At 41.1% G+C, this 26,735-nt stretch overlaps 1 protein-coding gene across 1 annotated transcript in view; it reads right to left on the bottom strand.

Moving 5' to 3' along the window:
• POGLUT2 (protein O-glucosyltransferase 2) overlaps positions 1–26,735 on the bottom strand; it is a 204,414-nt gene that overhangs the window by 63,484 nt on the left and 114,195 nt on the right. Inside the window, exons 7-8 of the mRNA XM_069205195.1 lie at positions 5,447–5,656; positions 4,316–4,405 (exon numbers count right to left, since the gene is read on the bottom strand). Coding sequence (XP_069061296.1) covers positions 4,316–4,405; positions 5,447–5,656 — 300 coding nt within the window. The remainder of the gene's footprint in view (positions 1–4,315; positions 4,406–5,446; positions 5,657–26,735) is intronic.

Here is a 26,735-nt window from a genome sequence, read left to right on the forward strand (position 1 = left end):
GATGATTTGTTTGTTGGCACATTTAATGAGGAGCATATGTCTGGTTCCTTTGCTTTTATTTATTTAATCATTTGCCTTTCAACTGAAGTGAAAATGGGTTTTCTTTTTATTGTAATGAAGCTACATATAAGAGGGGGGATGGTCCAGCTCTATATTCTGGTTAGCATCTCAGGGTTGTATCTGAAAATGAGGCAAGGCAGATATCACCCTTTCTGTCTTATTTGGTTTTGTGTAGTTATATGGTTCACACATTTATATGTAGCTAGATTATAGTGTCAAATATGTGCAGCTCACTTCCTCCACGTTCCCAATTTAAAGTAAGCCAAGACCAGTTTAAAACTATTTTTTAATGCTTCCGTTTTCTGGTCGAGATTAACTATTATTTAGTTTCTTTCCTGCTTGATTTAGTCTTTGTTTTCGATTAAGGACATTGGTTTTTGTAAGGACATTGATTTTTGTTTTTGGCTAACCGCAACCTGCACTAGGTTCTGTGAGGGAAAAGAAGGCTTGAATGCTTTAGGTCAGATTTGTGATCTTTTGTCGACGGACTGAAAAAAAATTAAAATGCCCAACTATTTCTCTTTTTGAGTTCTGGCTAGCCATTGTGCCACTGCATCTAAAAAATTTCAAGAGGAAGCACTGGCTGACATCCAGATATATATATATATATATGTGTGTAAAGAGCCAAAAAGAAAACAGGCAATACACTGATCTGAAACCAGCCCGACCCTGTGATCCTTAAGGTTCCTAGTGCTAAGATAGGCTTCTTGATCAGTGGTATGACACTGTTTTTAAGGCTCTTGTCTTGGCTGCAGAAATAAAGAATACACAAGGTGGAAAGAAGAACAGGGGTGTTCTTGTCTTTGTAGATGAAAATGGACGGGTATGTACATTTAACTGCATAGAAGAGTGGACAGGAAGGCTCATATGTAAGAAGCTTTAATTTCAGAAAACCTGGAACCATTTCATAAACAGAATTATATGCCAGACAGAGGGCCTTGAAACTTGCCCACTTTTTGATAGGAAGCCAGAAGTGAGATATCTGGTGATGGAGAAATATAATTATATTTCCAAAGAGCAAGTGCAGTCATAGCCTTTGAAATGCCAAAAGTGTAGCCCAAACTCATTAAAAATAGGCTTTAAAACCTTTGTATGATCCTACCTCAATGGAGGATAAAAAAAAGATTCTACTTTGTTAGGCTTCAGATAGCTACAAGTTCTACTGGACAAGCAGTAAGCTGTCATTTCGTATCTAAAGTCTAATACAGGCAATAGGAAAAAAAAGAAGTAAATAAACTTAATTCTATTCGCATGGCTTAAGGGGAAGCTTAAATACACATGGAGAGAGCAGGATAAATAGCGGTCTCTTGTGTACATAGCAAATGTCCTGTCCTTATGATCTTCCCAGTGCGAGTTTCAAGATAAATGCTTTTCAGCTAACTGATTCCCTTCAAGCCAGCTTGGGAGGTTAATAATGTAAACTTAATGCAACAGCTACCACGTCTACCCAACGTCAGCCAACTACCAATAGTTGGGAACTAGAGAGTTATCCACAAACATGTAAAAATTACATCAACACAGAGGAACACAAGTAGTCAAATAAAGAAGTTAAAAAGGTGGGGAAAACTGATGACAATCTAACGATGGTGAAGACACAAAAAAGCTGGATAGACCACCATCCGTCTACAGCCCTGAAGGTAGGACTGAAAACAATCAAAAGTAGTACCTCTGATATGAGCTACCTCTTACTCACCCACTAAGACGTAATGGTGAACTGTGTCAAGACAGCTTAAATGTATACAAAAATCAGGTCAGTGACACCACCATCATCCGTTTCCAGACACTAGCCATTTGATTGATGGAACCAAAAGAGGATCCAGACAACCTTGACTCTCCACAAACAACAGAAAACGATGTTATCTATATAAAGAGTGAAAAATATTAAATATTGAAATGTACTTATTACGATTCATTTGGGGATTTTCAAGTCACTAATTTACTTTTAAATTTGTTCGTAGTTATGTATATAGTGAAGTAGGCCCATCATACGTAGGAGCATTTTGCATGTGAAGACCTAATAAAAAGGAAATTTTCAACATCTTATACAAAGGCTGAAACAAAAGAATAAAGATAATATAACAAATGAAGAAAGTACAGCAAAGCAGGGGATTATGAAGACTGAAATAACACGCACTGGCAAACCCAATAAGTCTCACTGGGTAGGACACCTATTGTTTTTGCCAATGCGCCCTTTCTAGCCAGCCTCCCTGACATATTCAATGGCTGCTGTGCAATCAGCAGCTAGTTTTCCCAAAACTAAGAAAAACATTCCAAGGTAGCTGCCCTGAATGAGCAAGCTCTGAAGCCATCTTAGAAAGTATTTTCTTTCCCTTTAAGAATAAATATTCTAAGATGGCTAATGCATGCGCGCACAACAGCCATCTTGGAATTTCTTTTTAAAGTAAAACCATTCTTAAATGACTGCCAAACATGCATGCATGCATTTGAACAAGCAGCCATCTTGAAACGGATTTAAAATCATTCAAAGATGCCTGTCACTGAAAAAGCTGTGGACAAGGCGAGAGGGCAAGTGAATAGGCTGGCTGGGAAGGGAGTAATTTTAAAAACAAAGGGAGCAGGGACAGCAAAGGAAGAAAGTTACAACAAGGAGAGATTAAGAGGGAGACAAAATAAAGAAGGCCCTTATTTACTGCATTGCGTGGTCCTGAGATTAGCAGTGGAGAGATACCGGTCATCAAATGAAAACAAAGAAAGACTGAAATGTTCTCTGCATGGGAAAAACACAATACTTTGATCTTCCAATAAAACAAGAGGGTCATTTTGGGAACAAGACTATCGGGGTGTCTAAAAGTTTTAGTCCAGGGCTAATAAACTACACGCAACAAGATTCAGTTATCACCTTGTGTGCTTAGTCAAAAAATTTTAGTTCCTTACAGTAAGGAAACTAGTAAATAAATCAAGCAAATTATCAAGCAGTCTGACATAAGTTCCATTTCCAAAGAAAAACTGAAAATGCTCTCCGGGCATAAGAATAAATCAAGTCAAAGGTATCAGACAGAGACAATATCTCTGCTAGTAGAGTCTCAAAGCAAATCTAAGGTCTAAGAGAAAATATTCCATAGCAAAAAAGTCTGGCTCACCTCCAAATTGCAGCACCTATTATAATAATTTTGGTACATAAGTCACATGCACTTCGGAACATGAAGTTACGTAGAAGTAACGTTTCGATTACAATAGCCAATACAACTGTTAGTTTTTATGGCATTCCTGCAATGCCTACATCCTTTTAAACTATTGGCTAAAGCAGTGCATATGTAAGGATCTAGGTTCACATATTATGAACAATAGCTTGTTTTAGCTGCAATGCAAAGCTTTGGCCAAGCAGCCTTGAGAATCTGTAACAAAAGGAACATCTACTGAGGAAAGTAAACATTACATTGATATTAGAACGAAGAATATATCTAAAGGCAGTAGTTTCCATGATATTGCTAAATTAAAAAGGCACATGCCCAGTAGAAAGCTTGTACACATAAAGGAAACCGACTTTTCTTCTTCAGTAAATGTGAATGATTTTCGAAGCACCAAATTACTGCCTGGTCTTGCTAACTAATGCATCTAAATTAACCATCAATTTCTAATAAATCGAAAACACAAAAGAGTGGAAAACCACTGAATCAGGAGCAAGAAACCGAGACAGATAAGAACACCGATGAATAATGACAAAGGGGTGGGTGGAGCCTAAGCCCACTCTAAGTCTATATTGCATATCCCAGACCTGTTTGACAGCACTAGGGGAGCCCAAAAAAATGAAAAAAACGTAACTAGGGAAGATACACCGTTAATAGTAGGCACACCCGTAACGGCGGAAAAAATAATTAAGTAAGCAAATATACATGCGCAATATGCAGCATCATAATATGAGGATCTACAAAACAGATTAGGCATTATAACAGTAATGACCGAATTACAGTTTAAAGATGCAGAGGTCAGAAATTGTTGTATATTTGAAAATGGCACCAGAACATTCTTTCACGGATTTGCGGACCTAAACACTTGATTCGGCAACACATATATTTTATTATGAAATCTGTCCAAGTCACAGAGAGTAAAGTTCTTCATTGTATTGAAAGTTCTAACTCTCTCTACAGCTATTCATGGAAAAATGCTATTATAGCAACGGGCTGATGGTTTCACAAGACGAAAATATATTTTCTGAGAGTAAATATATGAAGCAACTTATAAAATAACAATTTCAATACTTCTTGATGTTATAGCTTGAACACTGAAAACTTACTTGTAAAACTTTGAAATAGTAACAAAAAATTTGATCTCCCATAAGGTTGTTTCTTGCAAATTCCTGCCCAGCTTTAGCAATGTTCCTAGCCTGGTAAAATTCAAAGAAAGCAAGTGTGAATTGGTTGCACTAAGTAAGGGGTTACAAAAGCTATTGCATCACAAAAATATTCAGAGAGAGAAGAAAAGCAGCATAATGCAGAGCCAGGTTTATTAATATGAAGTTAAGAAGAGTTCCATCAGGAGAGTGGATTGTCTGATGATTGGGCGAGGACATAAACAAGCAATTAAAAGCTCCCCATTATTGGGTGGGAGCGGGAGTAGCAGGAGAGAGAAGGTTTTAATGCGCAAACAGCAGGCCTTTTAAGGATCAGGGTGTTTTAGGCTACAAACAGACAAGGCGTTCTAGGGTGGAAAGGGTACAAAACAGTGGGCAGACCATTACAGAAAGTGCGTGATATTTACACAAGTGAGGAGGAATGGTTAATTGAAGTGGGAATGTGCACTTGGTAAAGGGGCAGGCATAAGGTTGGGGACGTCGGAGGAGGATGTGATGGCACATGTTTGAGCAAATGTTCTGAGGAAGACATGTTAACTGTTTGAGGACGAGGTCAAGATGAATTCCTATCGGAAAGGAAGTTGCCAGGAATTGGTAACAGTGTGGTTGGAAAACAAGTTTATGTGATGCTGTGTGCTTTCTACAAATATTTTTGAATCCCATACTACTCACACCATATTTCCATTTTCTATAGGACATATGTAAAGAACAACAACATTCAATTAAAATATGGAAATAATGTACAATGTAACACAATAATGTACAATGTAACACCAGCACAACATGAACAGACGGTGACATTGCAATGGCTGAGGTGACACTAGGACTCATTTAATCAGAAATACTTTGCACAGGAAACATGGATATTTGCACTTAGATAACCTGAAGTTATTAACAATTGGATAATCACGGACAATAACTTCTCGGGAGGGCAATATGCATTTTCATGCAATGCACAATGATCCGTAGCTTGGCACATAGCTGTTCTTCTGATCCAAATAAGATTTTAACATGTGTAAACAAGGAAACGATAGCACGAACACAATGGCATGTCCTAACATGCAGGGTACATACCTCTTCATCATGCTGTTTGGCCCATTGTAGCTTCTCCAAAAGATCACTCAGGTCCCTTTTGAACGGAATGTAATGTTTCCAGGGTTGCAGCTCATTATAAAAATGTTCGTAATAGATTGATTCTTGCTTCAGTATGACACTGTTTCCTGCCAGCAGGTAAGGTAATCTATAGGCTGCAACAGTCCCATCTACATTGATCTGATATTTGTACTAAAAAAAAAACAGCAGAAAAAACATCATGTAACACAATGCAACTGTAAAAAACAGATTACTGAAAAAAACATTATCTAAGCAACACAATAATAGATATAGGAGATCAGAACATTTTTCAATCTTCATGGATTAAATAAACAAGGAAAAGTCTATTTGAGTTCACTTACTCAAGATTATTATATATAAGTATATATGGAAAATGTCACTTACCCAGTGTACATCTGTTCGTGAAATGAGACACTGCAGATTCACATGCTGTGCATTATCCTGCCATCTAGTGTTGGGCTTGGAGTGTTACAAGTTGTTTTTCTTTGAAGAAGTCTTTTCGAGTCACGAGACCGAGGGACTCCTCCCTTTCGGCTCCATTGCGCATGGGCGTCGACTCCATCTTAGATTGTTTTTCCCCGCAGAGGGTGAGGTAGGAGTTGCGTATATAGTAAAGGTGCCCATGCAATGGAGTAAGTATGTATGTACATAATGTGATTAAAAGTGATATATATTTACAAATGTACATGTTTTATCAACATATAATATATAGTTTTCATCAACTTAAAACGGCTACAGGCTCCCGGGGAGACGGGAGGGCGCACGTGAATCTGCAGCGTCTCATGCCACGAACAGATGTACACTGGGTAAGTGACATTTTCCGTTCAATGGCATGTGTAGCTGCAGATACACATGCTGTGCATAGACTACTAAGCAGTTACTCCCCAAAAGCAGTGGCTTAGCCTGTAGGAGTTGAAGTTGTTTGAAATAATGTTCGTAATACTGCCTGTCCTACTGTGGCTTGTTGTGTTGTTAACACATCTACACAGTAGTGTTTTGTGAATGTATGAGGCGTAGACCATGTGGCTGCCTTACATATTTCTGTCATAGGTATATTTCCTAGAAAGGCCATTGTGGCGCCTTTCTTTCTAGTGGAGTGTGCCTTTGGGGTAATAGGCAGTTCTCTTGAGATGGAAAACTTGTCTTACTATAATATTGAGTCAGTTAACCAGTCTATCGCTACCCTGACAGTCAGGCTGGAAAACATTGAAGCAGGCCTAAGGCAAATTCTTGAAAACCAGTCTGGTCATACCAAAGGGAATTATACATAACATGGGGGTCCCTGGTACATCACTGCAGTCTAGAAATGTGAACCTGAACAATACATCAATAATAATAAAAGGTCTGACTGGTGAAAGGAATTTGAAAAAGAGAAATGGGACTAGGACATAGCTAAAATCTCAATAACTAAGCATGATGCGACATTGGTCAGGGGAAGTAACAAAAGAAAAAATCTATAGGAAGAACAAAAAAATTATTTGGGTGATAGTCAGGCATGTGACACAACACCAAGAGTACGGGTGATACACAAAGGCCAAAGTTACACAAATTTTAACTCTACCGTTGGTGACTACACCATATACGGTACTCCTAGCTAATGTTTCAGTTCCTTCTTCAGGAAAAAATTAAAACCTGGTTTTCTTTTAAGGAACAAAAGCCATATGCTACTTAGGAAACAGAACATCATTAACTAATGTAATATAGAAATTAGGCCACCTTGAGTCACAGATCTATAATTTCATCCTTAGGTCCAATCAAGGCTACATAAATGTAGGGCTGCCTGTTCCTTTAAGGGAAGGGGCAGTAACGTGACTAACTGCAGGTGACACACTTTAATCCTGTATATCTCTTTTTATTTTCCTTCAATACCATTATAGCCAAATAGACATGCACTGGTGAAGTGTTGTCTCTTATGTTCACAGCATGAAATATCATTATCTGTGGAATTTAGTAACCAGAACAAGTTCAACCAACTGTTGCGTAGCGATGGGCATCGTCATGACCATCCCCTCAAAACACAGGGGAGCTTGTAATAGTATCAAAAGCAGCAACAAACATGCAAAAAAAACAAATAAAAAATAATAAAAACGCACAAAACGTCAAGCTATCAGATATACTTGCTGTGTATCAAACACAAAAAGCATAGACAAAACAATAGCATGTGTGAATAAGCGGTGACACAAAAACACCATGTCATGTACTTTATGCACTGTAAACCTGCAGCCTAAAACCCAATATTTGGGCCTGTTTAATTTGTCAGGTTTAAAATCCTTACCCTCCTTTTGACAGTAGATCACCAGGCAATGGAAATCTGCTGTCAAATATAACTTTACTGTTTCTCTTCTAACATACAGGACCAGCAAGAACAATTCATGATAGGACCAAATACACGAAAATAAATTTCCATTACTTAACTGTTACCCTCTTGTCAGTTACTTCGCAACATCAAGCCACCTTAGTTTTACCTTTCTAAAAGTAAAAATTGTTACACTGACACTCCATATTAATTCGGCACCTACAATTTCCACTGTGAAAAAATAAGTCTTCATTGGTAAATCGTTCTCATTAAGGCATGTAGCCTTCAAAATTTTAGAAAAGGGCTGCATCTTATTTTCTGTCTAAGACTTAATGCAACACTTCGTTTTCTGTCAAATAAAAGCAACTAGCAGGCATCATTTTATTTTTTTAGAGCGGAGACACAAATGTATCAGTTCTGCAGAGCATTTAACATGATGTTGGGACTTTCGAAGAAACCCCTTTTTTTATATTTTCCCTTTGGAATTAAGTTCTTTAATTGTATTGATGTTCTTCTGGAGAAACCAGAAATCCCACTTTTAGAGGCTTGTAGGGTCATTCTGCATTTCACAGAGACAAGGCCATAATTTAAAAGGTCACAAGTGTCAACATGACAGCCTCCTCCATTGTTTATGGGAAAACTAAAGATAGCATCTCAGCAGCGTGACTTGAGCCAGCCTCTGTAGCTCTCCTAGCTTCTGCCACTCTGAATCTGTCAGACAGTAGGCCTTCAGGTTTTCTTTCTAACCTGCAATAATTCACTCTATTTAAAAAAAAAAAAAAAATCCCTTTTAGGCGCTAAAAAAATGTATCTCTATTTCCAGATTATTAAACTACATTTACTGTGAATAATTCACAAACCTTAATAACACACATACCAGTTGTTAGAATAAATGCTTGTTGCAATCCCATGCAATGGTACATATTTCATCAACCTCGAATGAATGAACGTCTCAGTAGGCCCAGCTGAAGTTAGAACCTTCAACCTCGATATTAAAACAAGCCTTTGTACTGGCACATTGACTCATTGAATCATAAGAAGGCACAACCTGCAAATATATATCAAACCTAAATGTATGCATTTACTGAAGCCTGAGACACTTTAAAAAGCACTCTGAATGAAAGAAAATGCAGTTTAAACAGTGCTTTTGCCCAAAATCGACTTTGATATTTTAGGCATTAAAAATCAATATCCTACAATTTTCTTGCATAATATGCATTACCAGAATGTCTATTACACAATCCATGAGTCAGCCATTGAAAATATTAACTTATACTTTATAGAAATGAGCTTGTTTGCTCTTGCGCCAAGGGAAAATTGCACATACAAATGTCATTTTAGCGGTGCAACATAACTTAAATTAAATTTTAATGCTAGGAGGTCATAGTATAGGTATTAAGCTTTATAAATATTAAAAAACGATTTTGAAAGGCACTTATTTTGTAAATAATTTTTCCATAATTAATCATTTTCTTTTTTTTTTTAAATACCCAATTATTCTTTTTTTTGTGATAATTCCACATATAAAAGCAAGCTGCATCCCTTGCCTATTATTTGGGATACATTAACTCACAAGCCTAAGCGCATAAGCCTAACTTGAAATGCGTCACATTTTTGCGCCACTTTCATTTAAAAGGAAGGTTATGCAAAATTCCACCCGTGTTTAACTGGGAAAGTGCTGGCTGAATTGAACATTCCTATCAAATATACTGCAGCTGAAAAGTTTGCTGGTGAACATCTAATACAATGCATCTAAGAAAAATGCTGTAAATTTATTTATTTTTTTGCAAAAATAGATAATTTCGTTTTTTTTGGGGCCCTATTTATATCTATTGAATGTGTTTTCTAATTTATTAAGCATTTAACGGCAGTTTTGTATATGTGCACAATTGCTCATTCTATAAATTAAAGAGCAACATATAGCTATGTTAGCACATCACATGGTTCATTTCTGGATTTTTTCTAAGTTTCTACTTAATATTAATTAACCAACATTTTACTTAACAAACTGAAAACATCAAGAAGACCCACAAACACACATTGAGCTCATTTCAGATATAAACAGAAAACACTCAGGACACACAATACATTGCGCGCTTTAGCCATTTTTCATAAATAGCGCCGTCGCAATTTACTTACAGAACCGTTTGCAGATCCTAGTTGTAAGTCATATTTACAAGAGAAAAGAAAACTTTTCTCAATAGTGTTCCAAAAAACTGCAAAAACAGCCTCACAGACATTTATTTCCAAGAATAGCGGACCCATACTTTATTAAACGTGATGGGGCCCACTCCGTGCTTCACATATAGTTCATAGGTTGGAGTTCCAATCGGAGGAACCGGACATGAGTCCTCCAACCGGGAGTCCCTTTTACAACCAAGACAAAACAAATTTCCAAGTCTGCTAAGACCAGGCATCTTCGCTCACTAGTCTAGCTTCAAACTTCAAAGGATTATCGTTTACGATAGTCTCGTGAATACACGAGTCCTTCGGCTTTGGTACTTGCAAGTTCCAAATCAAGGTGATCCCGAAGGGATACCAAACCAAATGTCAAACTAAGGACCAAACCAAGTGTCCAACTAAGGACTGGGAGACGCTCCACTTATACTTAACTGAAAATATCGATGACGTCACCAGAAGACTCGTCTTATCGTTTCGCTCTACCAAACATCAAGGGTCCAAATCAGGGCGATAGCCAGGGCAGCAGTCCTTCGTAGCCGTCGGGAAGCGGGGAACCTCGCAGCAAAGACTTTCGGACCACGTCGACATGCAGGGGTCGATGAAGTGGCGGCCTTCCTCCAGAATTTTCACACGAAGCTCCCCACGGACCTCAGGCTTGGACCGGTACCGCTGGTATCGCCCCACGTTGGGCGCCAACTGAGGTACTGGGTTTTTCAGAACCGGTACTGATCCGGTAACCCAGCGGTGCCAGGGTACACCCAAAGACCTCGGGTACTTTCCGGATTCAGACCACAGAAACTCAGAGTCTTCTAGGTGAAGTCAAAGATCGAATTTATTGGCTGCAACCAAGTAACAAGCGTCCTAGAAGTACAACAGCACGGTTTGTATGTTCTCAGGAGACTGTGTTTCAATGCAAAGTCAGGTTTCCTTATATACAGTTTTTTAAGCTTCAGGCAAACATTCTTGACATTTTGGTTGGTCATTCACATGTTTTCACTACAAAGGAAAAAACAGTGTCATGATGAAACCTCATATTTCATGTCATTCAACCCATAATAAATTACCCGGCAAGGCCTAGTATTTTACATCAGATAAGTGTGGACCCCCAATAAAAACGGGCACCTCCCCCTCGTAAAGTAAGAAGAAGAAAAGAGCAGGTGCAGGTGTGAGCAAGATTAGGCAGGGTGTGTGAGCGATAATAAGGGTTTTATGGCATGGTGTGCCTTGATGCTATCTGATTCGGCCACTGGGAGAGGGACTGACCAAACAGGTTTGGCCTGAAGCAATGGTTCCAGCTTGCCCAGGTCAGAGAAAAGTCAATCAAGGTGTACGTGTCCTTGGAATCAAATCGGACTGTATTATAAGCCTATGTGAGGGCAACTTTTAAAAATGGCTGCCGTGTATAAAATGGGAGCCACGAGTGCAGGACGAAAATGGCGATTTCGAGGTGAAAACGCTGCTTGAATTGAGCGAAAATGCTCATGCTTAGTGTACTAGTCATTATCGGTCTTTTGATACTAAAATCGTACTGCTGTGGCAAAGTAAATTACATGGGTCCAGAATTTTTAGAACCACAGCTTTAATATAGCAGGCTTGAATACATTTCACTATCCATCTGGCAACGCCTTGTTTGGATATTGGATTTCCTGCATGAGGTTTTTGGAAGGCTACAAACAATTGTTTTGTCTAGCGAAATTGTTTTGTTCTATCAATGTAACACATTAGTGCTCTTTTAATGTCTAATGTATGTAAGGCTCTTTCGGCTACTGAGTCTGGCTGTGGAAAAAAGATTGGGAGTTCCACTGTTTGGTTTAGGTGGAACGGTGATATAACTTTTGGTAAAAAATTTGGATTTGTGCGTAGAACCACTTTATGTTTGTGTATTTGTGTAAAGGGTTCTTGTATAGTAAATGCTTGTATTTCACTTACTCTTCTAAGAGCTGTGATAGCTATTAGGAAGGCAACTTTCCAGGTTATGGACTGCATTTCACAAGAGTGCATGGGTTCAAATGGTGGACCCATGAGTCGTGTTAATAAAACATTAAGGTTCCATGAGGGAACTGGTGGTGTTCTTGGGGGTATGATTCTCTTTAGACCCTCCATAAATGCTTTGATGACTGGGATTCTAAAGAGTGATGTTGAATGTGTAATCTGTAGATAAGCAGATATTGCTGTGAGATGTATTTTAATGGACGAAAAAGCTAGATTAGATTTTTGTAAGTGTAATAGGTAGCTTACATTGTATTTTGCGGACGCATGTAGTGGTTGAATTTGATTATTATGGCAGTAATAAACAAATCTTTTCCATTTATTTGCGTAACAATGTCTTGTAGTAGGTTTTCTTGCTTGTTTAATGACCTCCATACATTCTTGTGTAAGGTCTAGATGTCCAAATTCTAAGATTTCAGGAGCCGGATTGCTAGATTGAGCGATGCTGGATTCGGGTGTCTGATCTGTTGTTTGTGTTGAGTTAACAGATCTGGTCTGTTTGGTAGTTTGATATGAGGTACTACTGACAGATCTAGAAGTGTTGTGTACCATGGCTGGCGAGCCAAAGTTGGTGCTATTAGTATTAGTTTGAGTTTGTTTTGACTCAATTTGTTTACTAGATACGGAAGGAGTGGGAGAGGGGGAAAAGCGTAAGCAAATATCCCTGACCAACTCATCCATAACGCATTGCCCTTGGAGTGAGGGTGCGGATACCTGGACGCGAAGTTTTGGCATTTTGCGTTTTCTTTTGTTGCGAATAGGTCTATTCGTGGTGTTCCCCAGCTTTGAAAGTAAGTTTGTAGTATCTGGAGATGAATTTCCCATTCGTGGGTTTGTTGGTGATCTCGACTGAGATTGTCGGCTAACTGGTTTTGAATTCCTGTGATGTATTGTGCTATTAGGCGGATGTGATTGTGAATCGCCCACTGCCAAATCTTTTGTGCTAAGAGACACAGCTGTGATGAGTGTGTCCCTCCCTGTTTGTTTAGGTAATACATTGTTGTCATGTTGTCTGTTTTGACAAGAATGTGTTTGTGGGCTATTAACGGTTGAAATGATTTCAATGCTAGAAATACTGCTAGCAGTTCCAGATGATTTTTATGAAGTTGGCTTTGTTGAGCGTCCCATTGTCCCTGAATGCTGTGCTGGTTGAGCATCTGTTGTGATCACGTATTGAGGCACAGGGTCTTGGAATGGCCGCCCTTGGTTTAAATTTATAGGATTCCACCATTGAAGCGAGGAGTGTGTTTGGCGGTCTATCAACACTAGATCTTGAAGTTGACCCGGTGCTTGTGTCCATTGTGTTGCTAGGCACTCTTGTAAGGGCCGCATGTGTAGTCTTGCGTTTGGGACAATGGCTATGCATGAAGACATCATGCATAGAAGTTTCATCACAAACCACACTTGATAGTGTTGGTTTGGGTGCATGTTTAGTATTACATTTTGGAATGCTTGTACCCTTTGTGGACTTGGAGTGGCAATCCCTTGTTGTGTGTTGATTGTTGCTCCTAAGTATTGTTGTATTTGACACGGTTGTAGATGTGATTTTTGGTAGTTTATAGAGAACCCTAGCTTGTGAAGGCTTTCTATGACGTATTTTGTGTGTTGAAGACACTGTTGCCGAGTGCTGGTTTTTATTAACCAATTGTCTAAGTAAGGGAATACGTGCATGTGCTGCCTCCTGATATGAGCAGCTACTACCGCAAGGCATTTTGTGAATACTCTTGGTGCTGTTGTTATCCCGAACGGTAACACTTAGAATTGGTAATGCACGCCTTGGATTACAAACCTTAAGTATTTCCTGTGGGAAGGAAACATGGGTATGTGGAAGTAAGCATCTTTGAGATCTAATGTTGACATGTAGTCCTGTTGTTTGAGCAAGGGAATCACGTCTTGAAGTGTCACCATGTGAAAGTGAACTAATTTGATGTAAAGATTAAGGGCCAGATGTAGCAAAGGGTTTTTCCCATTCTGTGTCAATGGGAAAATGTGTTCGTACATATGGCCCTTAGTGTTCTGAGGTCTAATAGGGTCTCAGTGTTTTGTCCTTTTTTGGAACTAGGAAATACAGGGAGTAAACACCTGTTCCTTTTTGATGATTGGGTACTAGTTCTATTGCTTCTTTTTGTAACAACGCTTGGACCTCTAGTTGTAACAGATCTAAGTGCTGTTTGGACATGTTGTGTGCTCTTGGAGGCACATTTGGTGGTATTTGTAGGAATTCTATGCAATAACCATGTTGGATAATGGCTAGGACCCACGAGTCTGTAGTTGTGTTTCCAATTTTGGTAATAATCTCTGAGTCTCCCCCCCACTGGTGTGGTGTGTTGGGGGTTTGTGGCATTGGAGTCACTGTTTAGTTTGTGGGGTTTTTGGGCTTTGGAATTTCCCTCTTGTTTTAGGGAACTGTCCAGCCCTATATTGTCCCCGGAAGCCTCCTCTTTGGTATTGGCCCTGGTATGTGGGTCTGGCCTGTGAGGTAGAGGGTTCTGTGCTTTGGGCCCGAAACCCCCCCTCTAAAGTGTGGCTTCCTAAAAGTGCCTCTGCTCTGTGGGGAGTAGAGTGCGCCCATGGCTTTGGCCGTGTCAGTGTCTTTCTTTAGTTTGTCTATTGCTGTATCCACCTCCGGCCCAAACAATTGTTGTCCGTTGAATGACATATTCAGCACAGCCTGCTGGATCTCTGGCTTAAATCCGGAGGTACGTAGCCACGCGTGTTTCCGAATGGTGACCGCCGTGTTTACTGTTCTGGACGCCGTGTCTGCTGCGTCCATAGCCGATCTTATTTGATTGTTGGAGATGGTTTGGCCCTCCTCTACAACCTGTTGGGCACACTTCTGGAACTCTCTGGGAAGGTGTTCAATGAAATGTTGCATTTCGTCCCAATGTGCCCTGTCGTATCTTGCCAATAGAGCCTGCGAATTGGCAATTTGGCATTGATTGGCTGCCTGTGCTGCCACCCTTTTGCCTGCAGCATTGAATTTCTGACTTTGTCAGGTGGTGGTGCGTCCCCAGAAGTTTGTGAGTTTGCCCTTTTCCAGGCTGCTTCCACTACCACTGAATCAGGAGTCAGCTGTTGCGTAATGTATACAGGGTCGGTAGGGGGAGGTTTATATTTCTTTTCCACCCTAGGTGTGATGGCTCTGCTCTTGACTGGGTCTTGAAACACCTGTTTGGCATGTTTTAACATGCCTGGTAACATTGGCAAACTTTGGTATTGGTTATGTGTTGATGACAGGGTATTGAACAAGAAGTCATCTTCTATAGGTTCTGAATGCAATGCTACGTTATGAAAAGTAGGCGCCCTTGAAATCACCTGCATGTAGGCAGTACTGTCCTCCGGTGGTGATGGCCTTGCCGGGTAGCAATCCGGACTATTATCAGAGACTGGTGCATCGTACAGATCCCATGCATCTGGGTCATCTTGGCTCCTCCCTGTGTGCGTTGGTGACTGCACCATTGGGGGTGTTGCTATTGGGGACAGATGTGGTGAGGCCGGTGGCGATGGCTGTGGAGAAAACTGTGGTGTTGTTTTTTCTTTAGCCACTTTTGCTTTTGGCTGCATTTCCGCCTCATGGAATGCGAGCTTCCGCTTCATCTTAATGGGGGGAAGTGTACTTATTTTCCCCCGTGTCATTCTGAATATGGAGCCGCCTCTGGGTATGGTCTGGCTCTCCCATCCCCAGTTCTTGTTCAAACCTGTGGCCTTGTAACTGTGAGGAAAGGCCCTGTTTGTCTGTATAGGAGCTTTGTTTCGGCTCCGAGGCTGGGTGTTTCGGCACCAAAACTTTTTCAGTAGTCTTTTTTGGCTCAGAAGAAACCTTTTTGGCTTTTGGGGTACCGATTTCTCGGTGCCGGATCTGGTCGGAGCCGGTATCTCGGTGCTGAGTATATTCGGAGCCGGACCGGAGCCGACCGGAGTCGGATGTCTTCGGCTGCTGTGAAGCCTTTTTCGGTGCGATGTTTAGTCACCGTGCTTTTGGGTAAAGCCATGGCCTGTCGGCGGTGGCGTCCCCTTGGCCTTCATGATTTTCGAGTGAGTTTTTGCCGGGGCTGGTTTACTCACGGTTTGTTGCCTCGTCAGCTGCTCACTCTCGGGCTCGTCCGAGTCCGAATCTGGAATGGAGAAGGTCTCCTCTTCTTCGACGTCGGGGTGTCCGGCCGGTGTCGACGCCATTTGAAGTCTTCGAGCTCTCCGGTCCTACAGCGTCTTATTCGACCGAAATGCCCGACAGGCCTCGCACGTATCCTCTTTGTGTTTGGGGGACAAACACAAATTACAGACCAAATGTTGGTCTGTATAAGGATACTTAGCGTGACATTTGGGGCAGAAGCGGAATGGGGTCCGTTCAATGAGCCTTGAAGATGCACGCTGTCGGGCTGACCAGGCCCCGCCGAGGAGTGGAAGCCCCGAAGGGCTGCCGGAGCTCTTCTTTTCTTCGGTGTCGATGTGCTATCACTAACCCGATACCGAGCGCAAACAATACCGTCAAATTTTCCGATAAATAGCTAACTTTCCAGATTCGAAATACGGAGCGAAGAGGAACACGTCCGAACCCGATGTCTGAAAGAAAACAATCTAAGATGGAATCGACACCCATGCGCAATGGAGCCGAAAGGGAGGAGTCCCTCGGTCTTGTGACTCGAAAAGACTTCTTCGAAGAAAAACAACTTGTAACACTCCAAGCCCAACACTAGATGGCAGGATAATGCACAGCATGTGTATCTGCAGCTACACATGCCATCGAACATATATATATGTATATTTATATACATATATATATATATATATATATATATATATATATATATATATCAGATACAATGAATTCTTATGCAATTAGTTTATATGGTTGGTAGTTATCCTGTAAATCTGGTGTGGATCTGGACACAGGCATGACACCCTACACTATCTAACATTATGAAGAAGAAAACTAGAGTGTTTTACTCCTTAAAGAGGAAATCACCACTGAAGATCTCTTTAGTCATTAATTATTGGGGGTTGATGTTCTGTAGTAGAGCTGGGAGGTGTGCATATGTACTGTGTTAGAAACTGGGTCTCTAGTTGGCAGAGCTATGCACTGTGTCCAAGTATGGACCACAATCCTAATCAGAGTATGTCAGATACATATTTTGAATTAACATGTGCTCACCCTCTAGTAGTTTGGCACAGAGCAGACAGGCTTAACTTTTAGAGGCAATGTGTAAAGCAGTTGTGCAAAACACACATAGTAACACAATGAAAACACCAACAAAGACTCCACAGAGGTTCAGAAAAGTAGAGAATGCTTATCTGAGTAGAACAAGACCAAAACGATAAACATACAATAAGTAGAGGTCGTGATATGAATTTTTAAAGATTAAATAAAAAAACAGTGCTCAGAAGTCATTAGCGCTAAAAGGTTACTTAAAGCCGAGCTACATTGGGGTAAATCCAAAGTTCAGGCTGACCATGTCGGAGGGCAGGCCAGCTACACAGAGCCCACTGATGGTGCAAGCGTCACAGACTCGATGCGTCAGTTCCGATCCACACAGTTGGGTACATGCATTGCATCGTGTCGAGACTCACATCGATGTCCTCAGATTGGCACTGCGTCTTTGTCAAACCTCGCAGTCGGGGGTCCCACGTCGTTGTTGAATCGGTACTGTGGCAGTTCCTTGCAGCACAGCAGCCCGGATGCAATGATTCTTGCAGAAAGGCAGCAGTAAAACACATTTCTGAGGCCCAGGACTGGACTGGCGCCTTAGGCAAGAAATGACTCACAGATGTCAGAGTACAGCAGCCACAGCAAAGTTGTAGGCAGTCTTTGATGTCCCTGAGACTGTAGAAACAGGAGGAAAGCCAGCACGCCCTTGCAATCACTCTGTGTTCAAGTGAGATAGGTCCAGTCCTTGTCCTTAGCAGGGCAGTGATCAGCAGGCAGCAGGGGCAGCTAAGCAAAGCAGTGAAGCCATTCCTCAGAACAGTCAGTCAACCAGAGTGGCAATCCTTATAGCACAGCAGTTCTTACTCCTGGCAGAGTTCTTCACAGGTCTAGTAGTGTACTGATTTGGTGGGGTCAGAGCCCCACTACTTATCCCCAAATATCTAACGCCAACAAAGAGATACAGCAAAAACATGAGGCAAACAGGCAAAAAGTTTGGGGGAAGACCACCCTACGGCTGACAGATCTAACATTATGCTTATCACTGCATGTAACAATTTACTAGTATCTGGCTCTGTGACTGACTACTTCTTGTTCAATTGGGTTATGTTTTTGGATACTTTGTTTACAGAAGTTACTCTCAGAATAGTGATGCTTGTTTTAGTATTCTCTTTGTTAAGTGTGTAATTTAAAAAATATGGTGTCCCAACACTGCTATTTGTTGGCAATTCCTCTTGGTGTGCCAATTATAACTTTAAAGTGTTTTTATTTTTTTGTTGAAATATAGATTGTTACACATCTCAGCTCTCCAGGGAGAGACTTCCAAGTTGTTATTGACAGTTAGGCAAAGGCCCTCCCAACATGAGAACTCCTCCTAATATTTGGTACCTTTAAACGTAAGGGTGTGGAGGAGGATTGGGTCCTTGCAGGTGCATATTAAAAGGTCCAGCACAAAATAAAAATAATGCCTTTATTTTATAGGGCTTTAAAGCAAATGGAGAGGCTTTAAATAATGTTCATTTGTTCATGGGTTACCGGTGATGAGTCTACAGATGTCCAAAGATAGGATATTGGCTAGCAATTTAAGGAAGATGTGTGCAGCCTCATTCTGCACCAACTGAAGTTGATAAGTGCTGCAGAAGGAAGTCTCACATAAGAAGTGTTAACGTAACAAATTCTAGCATGAACCACTAATTGGAGAACAGGATAATGTGTCAAATATATTTTTTCTTGGCACTCTGAGATGAAAAAAACATGGCAAGACTTTGCCTGCCTGCACATTGAAAGACATTAGGTTGCTCAATAAGACTCCAAGATTCTTCATTGATCTTGCAGGAGAGGGGCCCTGGACAAAGGTATCAGGCCACCAACCTGATGACCAGATTGAAGGTGGACAGCATGCAGATGGGCCTCTTCAATGTTCAGACCTAATCTGATGATCAATTGAGTATCATCTGCATATAACAGACATGTCAGGTGATATGCATTAATAAGACATTTTATAAGGGGAGTCACACACACATACTGTGAATCCTGGGGCTCAGAGACGAGCCTTGAGGAACCACACAGGAAATGGTAGAAGCTGATGACCTAAAAGGGGGCGCAAAAAACATCTCACTTCGACCCCTAAAAAAGAATGAAGGGCCTCTCCTTCGATTTAAAACTGAACCTCGCCACCACGTGAAATGACACGTTTCATGGGCTTAGGAAAGATCCCCCAAAAAATATAGAGGCTGCCACTCCTCCATTCTCTATCCCTGAGAAGGGTGCACCAGATAATGTAATAGTAGTGGGCCTGTATCCTAATACTAAGACAGGAATCCCTGAAAAACAGTATTGAACATTCTGACCAGGCTGAAGCTGAAAAGAAACAGCCTCTATGAAGGACGCAGGCATAGGAGCCCATTAAAAAAAAGAGTTGGTGTGCCTCAAATGCAATGTTTCCTTCATGTGCACTGGTGAACCATTCAAAATGTGGGTACACCCGGTATGCACTGTCACTGTGGGTCTAGGTGCATTGACTAGAAGTGTACCCATGTTTTACGACTTGCCCTCATGTCCTGAAAAACTATTCCAAAATCATATGACAATTAAACAAATCGATCCTTTTTGTTATCAATAGCATTAAGCAGGTGGATAAAAGCATTGATGTGGTAAGTCTGGGATGAAGGTCTTGAGAAAAGATACCATGTTTTTCCACTCCATGTCTTCTGGAATCCTGGAAAATCTAGTATGCTCTCTACTGTTCCAATATATTCCAAATCTGTTACTTTTAGGTGCAGGAGAGCTTTTGGTGTGGTTCAGTCATACCTCCACTGCTCCCAATTGTTTGTCAGTAGCATCCAGCTTGGAATGAAATTTGGCAAGGTCATTAAGGATTGATTTTGCGTCCCCTGTGGTTTCCGATGCAGTGTCTATCACCCTGTCTACAGATGATGTGATGGAGGTCAGTTCCTTCATCAATGAGTCAAGTTTTATTTCAGACATGTTGTCAGTTTTAATAGGTATATATACATTATTTCGCTTTCCATCTACTGTCTTTGAAAAAAACAGCTTCCTTTGTTGCCTTGGTTTTAACAATAGATGAGTACTTCAATGAAACTGAATCCCTCTAGGGGACTCATGGCAAGGGTGGCCTTAGTTTGGTCACAGAGGCTGAAGACCCATGTGTAATTCTATTAAATACTCAGAAACGTATTGTATACCCAAACCCAGACCGAAGTTCTTTAAAGCCTCTGAAGGATGGTAAGTCGTATGACAGGTAGGGGCTGATTGGTTCCAAAGTAGCAACTCTTCCATTCAGGAGGGTCAAGGATTATTAAATATTATTTAAAGAGGCATCAAAGTAGTTTGTGCAAAACCAGTAAACATAACATGTCACTGAAATCTCTCAGCTTCTATAAAGTGATGGGCATGTAAATGTGAGCAGTGCAGATGTGTTTCTATGCCTTCTATGCCATTAGCACCCCATGCGCCTCTATCCCTATCAGACCACCCAGTAGTTAGTTTTTTTTGTTTGATCACAACTTCTTTGGAAGGTTTCCAAATACAAATCAGCAGCTATTACAATTGTTCAAAGTCTTATGGCCACAGTTAGTGCTCTAGGTTTCTTTGCGTTGCCATTAGGTACTTGCAATGGAGGAGGGTCTCGGGAGGGCCACACCCTCGGTTTCATGAACATTTTTATTTCCACATAGAGAGGTAGTGACCCGGGCCACAGTGTCAGAACACGTGTTTTACCACAGAGTTCCAGGCGCCTGTAGGTTGATCACTGCTGTCTCAGTGTGCTACTAGGTACACATGGGCCTTTCTCCATGCATTAAAGGAATCTGAGTCTCATGTAGCTCAGCAGTCCTCGCCAGTAGCATCACAAATTCATCTGCTACACATGTATACTCCACAGTTATCACTCAAGCTGGAGTGGCCTATAGTGTACAGCAGCTCTGGTTATGGCTGTGAAGCATTGATGTGCTTCCTTCCAGTTTGGCGTAATATGATAAGAAATAAGTTACTTACCTATAAATGTAGTTCTCCAGTATTGGAAGCTTTCATAGATTCACATGCTTGAATACTTCCCTGTAGTCGAGATTTGAGTCCCCGGTGTAATACATAAGATATGTTTAAATGTATATCTATTTTACATGCATTAGGCCTTTAGCTTAGTAACATATCACAGCCATTTTGTAAAATAGACCCAAACTCAAAAGCTGAACCAATCAAGCCACACCACTATCTAGAAGCCTCCTGCGAGGAACTGCCTTCCCTCAGATTTTCCGAGCATAAGTGCTGTACTATTAAACACTGAGAAAAGAGAAGGTGAGCTCCTCAGGGAAGGTGAGTGGGCCGCATGTGAATATATGAAAGCTTACAATACTAGAGAACTACAGTTACAGGTAAGTAACTTATTTCTTACTCCAGTATTGGAACTTTCGTAGATTCACATGCTTGAATAAGAATAGCAAGCAGTGACTAGCACATTTTCTGTATTTGTAATAACAACATTCTACCATATATGAAATAGCTACAGCATTTAGATAACTTTATGTCTGATATATATATATATATATATACACACACACACACACACACACACACACACACACAAGCAAACCCATTATTATATAGAAAACGTGGTACGAAACAGTAGGAGCGGATGGCGGTAATAGAGAAATGGCTCACCTTCACTGGAACAAATAGACTGCCTGCCCAACAGCTGCATCCCGGAGCATATCAGCATCTAAGCAATAGTGCCTCGTGAATGCATGTGCCGTTCTCCATGTTGCCGCTCAGCAGATGTCTGGTAGGGATACGCCCGAGAATAATGCACAAGAAGTGGAAACTGCTATAGTAAAATATGCACTCACTACCATGCCCAAAGGTCGACCAGCCTTTTGATGGCAAAAGGCTATTGTGCTTAAAATCCACTTGGAAATGGTCTGCTTAGTAACTGGATGTCCTCTTCTGGGTATACTGAAGGCTATGAAGAGCTGGCTCGATTTCCTGATTGACTTTGTTCTGTATAAGCAGAATTTGAGACATATTTTCACGTCAAGAGAATCAAGAGATCTTTCTGCTCCAGTTTGCAGTTGTGGAAAGAAGGACTTCACTACTATTGGCTCATTAATATGAAAGTCCGATGGTACCTTGGGGATAAATTTAGGGTCGGTACGTAGGATAACTCTATCCCCTCTGAACTGGAGAAAAGGCTCTTGGATTGTAAATGCTTGTGTTTCGCTGACTCTGTGAGCAGATGTTAGAGCTAAGAGGAGCGCTACTTACCATGTGAGGTATTTGAGGTCCGCTTTATTGATGGGCTCAAATGATTCTTTCATCAGCTAGCCCAAGACTGTATTAAGTTGCTAAGCCAGAGGAGGACCTTAACTGGAGGAAAAGACTGAAAAAGACCCTTCATTAATTGCTTTAGAAGTCTATGAGACCAGAGGGAGATATTCTCCTGTATCTAGAAATGGCTGCCAAGTGAACGTTGATGGAAGCATGGGCAAGACCTGAGCGTGCTAGATGAAGTAGGTAATGTAAGATTTGTTCTGGAGTGGAAGAAAGAGGGTGTAGGTTCTTGGAGACACACCACAAACAGAAGCGTTTCCACTTTAATTGGTATGTCTTACTTGTGCTATCTACAAGCGCTTTAGCCAGGATGTGCTTACAGTCTTTAAGAATGTCTAATTGGCTGAATCACTGAATTCAGGAGCCATGCAAATAAGTTGAGAGACCTGGGTGCCTCACCTGGCCTTGACTGATCGTAAGCAACTCCGGAATCGGTGTTATCCTGATGGGTGGACACAACAGTAGCTTTGTGTACCAAGGTTGATGCAGCTAGGCTGGAGCAATTAGGAGTATTCGACAGGGTTACGATTTGATTTTGCTGATCACTAGTGGGAGGAGAGGAATCGGAGGAAAAGCGTAAGTATAAAACCATGCTATCAAAAAGGCATTTCCCCACGATCCTAATTGGTGATGCCAACTTGCAAAAAATTGGCATTTGGCGTTCTGAGATGTCGCAAAAAGGTCCAGATTTGGTTTTCCCCACCTGAGAAATATTCTGTTCAGCGTATCCTGGTTCAATTCCCATTCGTGGGGAGATGTGTCTAGCCTGCTCAGCGAATCCGCAGTGGTGTTGTGCACTCCTGGAAGATGCTCTGCTTTTATGTGCACTGAGTGTCAAATGCACCAGCTCCAAATGGTTTGTGCTACTTTAGATAGTAGATGCAACCCAGTCCCTCCTTGCTTGTTTATGTAGTGCATGGTGGTCGTATTGTCTGTTCGGACAAGCACTGAAGAGCCATAGATTCTTGGAAGGAAAGCTTGCAATGGCAGATACACTGCTCTGAGCTCGAGGAGGTTGATGTGAAGAGCAGTGTGAGAGGGGGCCATTTGCCACTTACTTGAAGGTCCTGCAGACATGCACCCCATCCTACCATTGATGCGTTGGTCGTTATAGTTAGCGGAGGGACCTGGGTTATGAAACATAGGCCTATGGAAATGTTCTCGGTGTTATCCACCAATCGAGGGAGGCTGCCATATGTGGGTTACATGTATTGTGTCCTCAAAGGAGCCTTGTGTCTGCTTCCATTGCTTGTCGAGCTCCTCTTGGAGTGGACGCATATGAAGGCGACAGTGGGGAATAAGATTTATGCAAGATGACATCATCCCCAGCAATGACTTGTAGCGTCTAACTGAAAGAGACTTTTTTCATTGAATTAGTCTTGCAAGCTTGTGCTCTCTGTCCAATGTTGGATAAGCCTTGGTTTGGACTGTATCCAGTATGGTGTCCAGGAAGACTATGCTTGTGGATGGCTGAAGCTGGGACTTTTCCTGGTTGAGAGTGAGGCCCAATTGTTTGAAAAGGAGTAAAGTTGCCTTGAGACCTGCGTACTGACTAGATGTCAGAAGCCTTTACTAACCAGTCGTCTAGGCATGGGAACATTTTATGTCGCTTGCGTCTTAGATATGCTGCAAAAGGGGCTAGAAATCCGGGAAGCGGACTTGAGCCTGAAAGGGAGCACCTTGAATTGAAAGTGCCTGCCTGCTACCATAAATCTTAGGAACTTCATGTGTTTTGGGTGGATGGGTATGTGGAAGTAGGTGTCTTTCGGGTTTAGGGAAGCCATGTAGTCCGTTCTGTTGAGAAGCTGCAAGATGTCTTTCAATGTTACCATGCAGAATGACTGTTTTTTCAGATACTTGTTCAGCTCCCTTAGATCCAGCATGGGTCTCCCTAGACGAGAATTTGTTTCCGATTAAGAAGTGAGAATAGAAACACTTTTCTCTTTGGGAATGGAGTACAAATTCTATTGATCCTTTGTTTAACATCACCTCTGTTTCTAGGTTGAGAAGATGGAGATGTCTTTGAGGGAGGTGTCCACGGGGGCATACATATAAATTCCAGAAGGTGACCGAATCGTATTGTCTAGGACCCACTTGTCGTTCATTATTTGATGCCAATGAGGAAGGTGGTGTTTTAGTGAGGAAAGAGAGGCAGCCGGCAGTTGGCGGTTGTCATCGCCTGCGGGAGGGTTCTTTGGCTTGCCTCCTAGACTTTCCTCTGTGAGGAGGCCTGCTGTAAGCCACTGCAGGCGGTTGTCTTTGGTGATATTGGGGTCTGGTAGGTTGGAAGTTATAGGAAGAAGCTGGGTACCTGTATTGCTGGAATACTCCACGAAAGAAAGACTGTCCCCTGCCGCTGGCACCTTGAAAGGGTATTTTCTTATAATGTAGGGAGCCCAACGATTTGGCAGTATCCGGGTCTGCTTTGATTGTCTGGAGGGCGTCGTCGACATGTTTGCTGAAAAGGACTTTCTCATTATAAGGACAGTCCAGAGTTTTTGTTTGGACTTCGTGTCAAACGTTAGTGGCTTTAAGCCATCCCTGGCGCCTTAACACCGCTGATCCAGCCAGAAGCCTAAACCCCATAGCAGCAATAACTAGCGTGCAGTCTTATCTCTTTAGACAAGCGCTGCCCTTCCAGAAGAAAGGGTCTTATTACTACTGAAGGAGCAGGTATATATTGTTGAACATTTTTTTTTTTACATCAAATAAATTCTCTTTCCAGATATGGCTATGCCTGTCTTTGCCTGAATCAACACCTGCTCATTGAAATGCAATTGGTTTCATGGCCCTGCTAAAAATTACCAAAAAGGTGGTGTCAGAATTTACACTTTTTCAGGGTAGGAGTATCAACAGTCCTTTCTCATTTGAGCACTGAGTCACCAATGGAAGCATTTTATAAATACCTTTTTTGATTATCTGAGGTAAATAGAGGAACTTTGTACTTTAAGTGCTTACTATCCAACTTAAACAGTACTTCATTTACTTTTGATGTATGACAGTATTCAAGAATATGTCTTCCCAAGTTCAGAAAGTAAAGGACATTTTAATGCTTGAGCAACACTGACCAAACATAACAAAAGGAAAGTGGTCATGGAAGGAGGTGATATGCAAGGCATGATTGTGGCATAGAGGTGTACGGGAGAACAGGTAAATCGGGAAATTCAAAGGCAAAAAAAGACAAACGTCCAAGAAGGCATAGCAGAGGAGGAAGACAAGAGAAAACAAAAAAAATCACTCAGACTGGACTAAAGAGAGGCCGCGTTGAAGGGGTATTGTTGACCAGTTCAGATCACTGGGATGCAGATAAAAAAGCAACTTCAACATGTTTTCTTTTAACAGCCTCATTCTTTATGGAAAATACTGGAATCTGGTTTGTAAGAATGTTATAGTGGAATTAGTTTTACCAAATCCGTTTTTTGTCAAGTCCACATATATTTTTAGCTTTGTCTACTTTGTCATGAGGCAGGAAGAGAATCGATGTCTTCATCCTTTGCCATATTTCTCCTTCACATTTGGACAAGTTATCCAGGGAGCTGATTACACTTATAGGAAACCTGTCAATACTTCAGATATGAATTCTAAAGGCATTAGGTTTTCACCATTCCTTAAATAAGGAAGACCTGAGAGCCTGGATTACAGCACAAGAAAGGAAAAGGCAATGGTGTTAATATTCTGAGTTCTAGGTTGCACAATGAGCTTGTTTAAAAGTTGAAGCAGGAATATATTTTCCAGATTTGAAAATTTGTTTTCAGAAGCAATCCATAAACACCAGAAACTCTATTGTCATGTAGGGGTCTTATACTCTTCTTCATCAAACTATTGCTCCACTCCTTTATGATCCACTCTCACATTACTGAAGTCCTAATTCTGAATTTACATGACACTGAATCATGCCTTTACACATACTGCTTCTCTGTTTTGTGTTACACTGGATAAATAATTAAAACAGATGGACAGAAACATACACAGAAATGTACTTTGTTTACTTCTATTGCCTTTGTTCCAGTGTTCCTCAGAAAATAATCTGCTCTGTAAAAGCTTTCTCTACATCTCCGTTTGTCAGACTGAGGAGAAGGAAGTAATATGAAGTATGCCTATTAAAATTCAGCCAGTGAAAGAGTTCCAGAGATGGAATAAAACTCTGTTTCTAACAACTACATGAATAGAACTTAACAATATGTTTGTTATTTTAAAGGCTAAGAATTTTTGTCACCTCTGAACAGAGATAATGGGTAAGGTATCTTCCTTCCATATGGAAAACAATTATTCTGATATCAACACAGCTAAAGTGC

The sequence above is a fragment of the Pleurodeles waltl genome, chromosome 8 (assembly GCF_031143425.1).
Source record: "Pleurodeles waltl isolate 20211129_DDA chromosome 8, aPleWal1.hap1.20221129, whole genome shotgun sequence".
Lineage (NCBI taxonomy): Eukaryota > Metazoa > Chordata > Amphibia > Caudata > Salamandridae > Pleurodeles > Pleurodeles waltl.